General features: G+C 36.1%; 1 protein-coding gene across 5 annotated transcripts in view; it reads right to left on the bottom strand.

Annotated features, from left to right (window-relative positions):
* Positions 1–6,006, bottom strand: part of OSBPL6 (oxysterol binding protein-like 6) — a 115,769-nt gene that overhangs the window by 64,593 nt on the left and 45,170 nt on the right. Inside the window, exon 1 of one of the 5 annotated variants that reach the window (XM_012650699.1) lies at positions 2,226–2,394. The exons of the other annotated variants lie outside the window; for them this stretch is intronic. Within the exon in view, the coding sequence (XP_012506153.1) occupies positions 2,226–2,264 (39 nt within the window). The 5' untranslated portion in view covers positions 2,265–2,394. Of the gene's footprint in view, positions 1–2,225; positions 2,395–6,006 lie in introns of those variants that run through there. 5 annotated transcript variants of the gene reach the window in all.

Below are 6,006 nucleotides of genomic sequence, written 5' to 3'. Positions count from 1 at the left end.
TTTTGGGTAGATGCCTAATAGTGCTATTGCTGGATCGAATGGTATTTCTATTTTTAGCTCTCTGAGGTATCTCCAAATTCTTTTCTACAGAGGTTGCACTAAGTTGCAGTCAGATACTTTTTAAAATCAAGAATTAGAACCATTTAGAAACCACAGATTTTTGTAGCAAGTTCCTCCCTCACTACTTAATAGAATATTAACAAAAAAGTTCTGTCAAGTAAATATAATAAAGCTAAGACCAGAAACTGCCAGTGAAATGTGTTATCCATTCATTCATTTGTTTGTTCATTCAATTAATCAACAAATCATTATTGGGCAACTACACCGTGCCAGGCACAGATGACAGGGCCACAGAGAACAAAATAGATAAGAGAACTGTTTTTGTGATGTTTATATTCTAGAGAAAGAGGTCTTATCATACAAAAGACCGAGTAACACACTTTTGTAAACCCATGCATTAAACCTGTTTCATGCGGCTACTGTTTTTGCTTACTTTAATTTTCCAGTCAGATATCTTTGATCTAAGCTTCTCTTTAAGGACTCTCTGTATACCCATACTTTCAAGTTGCTATGCAATAAAACACAGATACATTGCCAGTTCCTCCTGCCCCACCCAAAAACATGGTAAGAAAAGCAAAGCCTGCAAAGAAACCTGACCTTAGCAACTATGTAGGCAGGAAATGAAGGATTAACTCAAGCAACTTAGCCAGGGAAAGGAAAATAAATTTCCCCTAATTTCCAAATCAAGCCACATAGAAATCAATTTGGTACATTTAAAGTGTGATAAAATTGAGTTTTGTCTCTATAGATACTGGAGATACTTAAAATGTTGCCCCAGTTTTGGGGACCAGAAGGGTTAGTGACCATACAAGCCAGGACCAATGTCTATTACCCACTGCAGAGTCTGGCACAAAGAGCACAATATTAGTTTCTTCACCACTTGATTTTACAAAATAGTTTATGTTATAGAAGAAAAGTAAGTAAGAATTTCATTCATTTTCAGATGCAGCACATATATAAATTGAGTGAAAAATCTAAACCCCAAATTCTGTTGATTTGCCAAGGCACCGAAAATCATAAAAACGTTTATTGAGACAAAGTAAAAGAATATTTTTATTGCCACAAATGTGTGTACTGCACTGAAAAAAATTAAAGGACAACTTATAAAACTACCAGCTGATACCCATTATTATAACTGTAACTAGCTTCAAAAAATAAGCTATTTCATTTAACTTCAATATGATAATGAAGAAGCCAATAGCTTTTGTATAAACTTGCCAGTCTTATATTTGTATATTATTAGAACCTAACTATCATTGTCCATCCAATAAAAAATATTAATCTGTTACATTGAATTGTCTTCAAACTCATGGTTTAAAACTAAAAGCATGTGAAAACTAAAGGTTATGTAATTATATATCCAGCCATTCATTATTTTAAATGAAATATCTAAGTACTTGAATGCTGTATTTTTAATATCAGCAGCTATAAAGAAGACAGTTTTAACTCACCATATCCGGTCTTGGACTATAGTTAGATTGCATGCTCCTTGAAGGTAGAGACGAGCTCATCTTCATCTTAGTATCCCATCTCCTCTACTCCTAACCCACTCCATCCTAGCATAACAACCTGCCCATTGTAGCCAGTCAAAAATTCCTGGAATTTTTCAGTGCTCTCCAATTAATTTATAGAGAACAGTCCTTCAGCAATCATTAACACATGATTAGACATAAAACTTCCTTCTAGTTTTATCTTGGAATTATAAAAATCACAGCTCCAATAGGATAGAACTTGTGAAAACATTTAAAGAGCCTAACTTTTAAAACTGAAAAATCTAGTGGATTAATCATAGAACTCTTGTTTATTAGATTTAAAGCTATGACTGGTTAGCGGGGAACACATCAAATTTAACTTAACAATATCTTCAGTTACAAGAATTAGTTCTTTTCATAAGGTTTCCTTTAAGATCATAATTTGTGCTATAATTTTTGCACTTTTATTCACAAGATAGCTGTTGTCATATTCTTTCACAGTGACTTAGAAACACATGCCACTAACTTCAAGGTGTTATATGTGTTAGATAAATGAATTAAATAAAGGGTTACATAAACCAGTTAATTATTCTTTTAAAATCAAGTTTCCTCTCAAATACTAAAATTACAACTTAATTTCCAGGTCAGTTTTTTGAGAAACTTGAAGCACACAGAGAAGGTGGAAGTACTTACCCGCCCCCTCTTCCCCTTTGTCAGAGGAAACTGATGCATATTCAGCTTAAAACCAAGAGTCTAGAATTTCACTGTATTTCATATTCCACTGTAGCTCTTGAACTTGGTAAAAGTATGTCCCCCGGGTTAGCGTTCATTGATCTCGTACTTCCTGGGAAGCAAGTATAAATCTGCCAACATGACTGTAGTCTAGTTGACTCGGTATCAAAGATGTAGGTAAACACACAATGAGACACTTAATAATAGCTGAACGGTTCAGTGCAACTCACACAGAGAGGAACATGACTCTCAGAATGGGGAGTCCAGGAGATCTGATGAACAGGTTTCTTGTCTTTACCTACTTTAATTTCATCTCAAAAATATAAAGAGAGGAATTGCTGGAAATATTTTAGGCTGTGGCTACCAATTTCTATTTAGACTTTCAACACACATTTAGGACAGTAACAAAGAGAAGTGGACCGTTGCTCTCTGAATGTTTACTCCATTGAAACTGTTCATCTATCTTATCTGTTTTTATAGTCACAAATTATACAAAATATTTTCAAAGAAAAATATCTGAAATAATTTAGAAACTTCAAAAGTACTTTCTTCAAGCTTTAGGCTGTTAGGCTGGCCTCCCTTCTAAGTATAGCTACTTTGAATGAAGCAGCACTATTTCAGTGCTTTTAGTAACCTTCATAGGATAGTGTTGATGATCATGATGGCAGTTAATATTTACTACTTTCTCTAGTCCTGTCTTTACGCTTTACGTGGATTATTTCATTCCATCTTCACAACAAGCCATCGAGTAATGACTATTAAATTGATCTCACAGCTGACTGAACAGAGAAAGACACAGGTTAAGACAGGCACAGAGTCAGCAAGTGCTGGAGTTGGAATGTGAGTTAGGATTTTACTCTAGAGTCAAGCTTTTAAATATTGCTGTCTACTGAAGATAAAGCTAATGTTAAATGACAAAAGTGACAGAAACGTCAAATAGCATATGGCCTTAACACTAACTGAACACATGCCAAGTCCTCTTCTACTACAATCTTCTGTGGATACAGAGAGGTAGAAGTGAGCAAAACAAAAAAGGAAAAATTATAGCACTTTTAAATATGGTACTACCTCAAGGTTAATTTCTTCACCATCTCCATAGCAACCTCAAAATTAATTTCCAGTTTCTAATTTTCAAGAACTAAGAGCAAGTCAGCTATAGCAGTGTGAGGTGTAGAGAAAAGAGAACATAAGTTTTACCGTCATACAGACTAGCATCCCAGCCTTCATCTGCTGTTTTCCATGTGACTCAGATGAAGCCTTAACCTCTTTCATCCTCAGTGTCCTCTGTAAAATGAGGAAAATAACACCTACTTTATGAGACACTGGAAGTCACAGAGTTGGCACCCAGTGTATGCACAGTGCTACCCAGAGGCTAGCACACAGCAGGCACTCAATAAACAGTAGCTAACATCTTAGTTATAAACACTATAAGAACAAACGTCTAGGAACCTTACTCATTCCCAGTGCCATGGAAAGATGTCCTACAAACACCTTGCAGGTGTACAACACCTGGGAGCCCTTTCGGAAGCGATGAATCTATTCCTTACATGGCCATCACATTACCCGCTCAACCCAGGAGCACAGTCAGCAGCATCTCCTGATCAGGGCATCAGAACTTACTGAGAACATCGCCAACGTGAATGAAGACAGAAGACCTAAATATTTGCCAGTGCGAAGGCAACAGCAGGGATGGCAACACAGATTGCATCCACCTGAATGCCTGTAGCAGAAGATGCATGCAGACTTTCCTTCAAGAAATTTTTTTTCCTTTGCAGTGGCGTAAAATATTAAAATCAGCTGAAGAAGTAGTAACTCTACTACTTTCTATACAGTAACAATTACCTTGCCCTCACTGAAAGATGCAGGAAGTGCATTAATAGTAAAGCTTCACAGAAGCACCGCTAAAATGCATGAAAGAAAATTTTAGAAATAGTGGCTGGAAAAAGTACATGCAGCACACCTGGGAAATCCTGAAAGGGAGAAAAGCAAAGTCATCACAGTCTTGTCTCTTCCTGCACAGAAATATGAAAGTCATTATGAATCGACAGCCATAGCCCCACATTGAACCGGTCTGTTTGGAAACTCTGCATTGCAACAAATGCCATTTGGACCCACCAAGTGGTCCATTGATAACAAAGAGTAGTTCTGTGATCTTGACTATGAAGTGATACAAAGCATAGGAATAAACAGCCTTTTAATTCCCGTGGTTGCCTTTAAGCAGAAATAGAACCAGAACTTGCTGGTGAACTTGCTTCTTATTCTGTACTCCCGACACCCAACAGTATAACAAAATCACTGGAAACCACAGCAACTGGAGTAAAAGCATGTACTGATCATACTTCATTACAGCAAATAACAAGGACAAACACTAGGCGTTTCAAGAGCAAGGCTCTGGAACATGTAGAGTTAATTTAAAAGGCAGGAGAGAACAGTCCAGTCCCCTGTGACTTAAAAAGAACACTACGGTTAATCCGTAATTTTCTAAAAGGCTTTTAACATTATGTAGTACAGGCAAAGGTTTTCAGTATGATAATCGGTCAAATGATTTTGCTAGTAATATAAGCAAAAAAAAAAAAAATCCCATATATGTCTTTTTTAAACATTTATGTATGTACATTAGAGGCAGAGTTAGACTATTTGAACATCCTTGTAAACTCAGAGCCTATATAATACATTGATGACATGCCCACATGGACTCATAAATATTTGCTGAATGAATGAATATTTGCTATATATATGCAGTGTCTAAGTTTCTGCTCAGACATGATTAAATTCCCATGAGACTAAATGTAGGTAGTAAAGAGGACAAATGGTCGCCCAGTTCATGCCTCAGAGCCTCAAAGATGGTTTGAAAAACTTGCACCAAGTTTCCCATGTGCCATAGCCTTCATCTTCATTCAATTTTTAATCTTATACTTACGGAGTTAAAGCTTACAATTTTATCATTAAAATAGGTAATACTTTTATCAAATTTACTATATTTCAAATATTATTTTAAAGCTATACACACATACACATACCCATTAACTCATAAAATATGACCTCCAAAAAAAGCACACTTATTGCAGACATTTTTAAGGGGAAAATGGAAAAATAAAAAAGAAATTAAAAACACTCACAACCAGCAATAAACTCAATATCTTGCTATATTTTCTTTCAGCTTTATGTATATACACACACACACTCAATTCTTAAAACAAGTTGAAACTGCACTATGTTTTCAATTTAATAACTTGTGTTTTTTCAGTTAGCAATACAGTCATCCCTCAGTTTCCATGGACGATTAGTTCCAGGGCCTTCTGCAGATACCAAAACCCACAGATGTTCAAGTGCCCTTTTATAAAGTGCCACAGTATTTGCATATATAATCTACCCACATCCTCCTGTATTCGTTAAATCATCCCTAAATTGCTTATAATACCTAATAAATGTAAATGCTATGTAATTTGTTGTTACACTGTATTGTTTTTTGTTTGTATATTTTTACTGTTGTATTGTGTTTTTGGGGGAGGAATATTTTCAATCAGTGGTTGGTTGAAGTCACAGATGTGGGAACCATGGCTACAAAGGACCAACTGTATGTAGTCTGTCCACAGTATTAAATATTCAAGAACATTTTTAGCAGCTGCACAATATGTCACTGCATGACTGAGAGGTTATTTAAATGCCTTCTTGGCCAGGCGTGGTGGCTCACGCCTGTAATCCTAGCACTCTGGGAGGCCGAGGCGGGCGGATTGTTTGA

Source organism: Propithecus coquereli, unplaced genomic scaffold (genome assembly GCF_000956105.1).
Source record: "Propithecus coquereli isolate 6110/MARCELLA unplaced genomic scaffold, Pcoq_1.0 Scaffold34, whole genome shotgun sequence".
Classification (NCBI taxonomy): Eukaryota; Metazoa; Chordata; class Mammalia; order Primates; family Indriidae; genus Propithecus; species Propithecus coquereli.
Note: the sequence above shows the minus strand (reverse complement) of the source record. Positions and strands in the feature narration are given on the sequence as shown.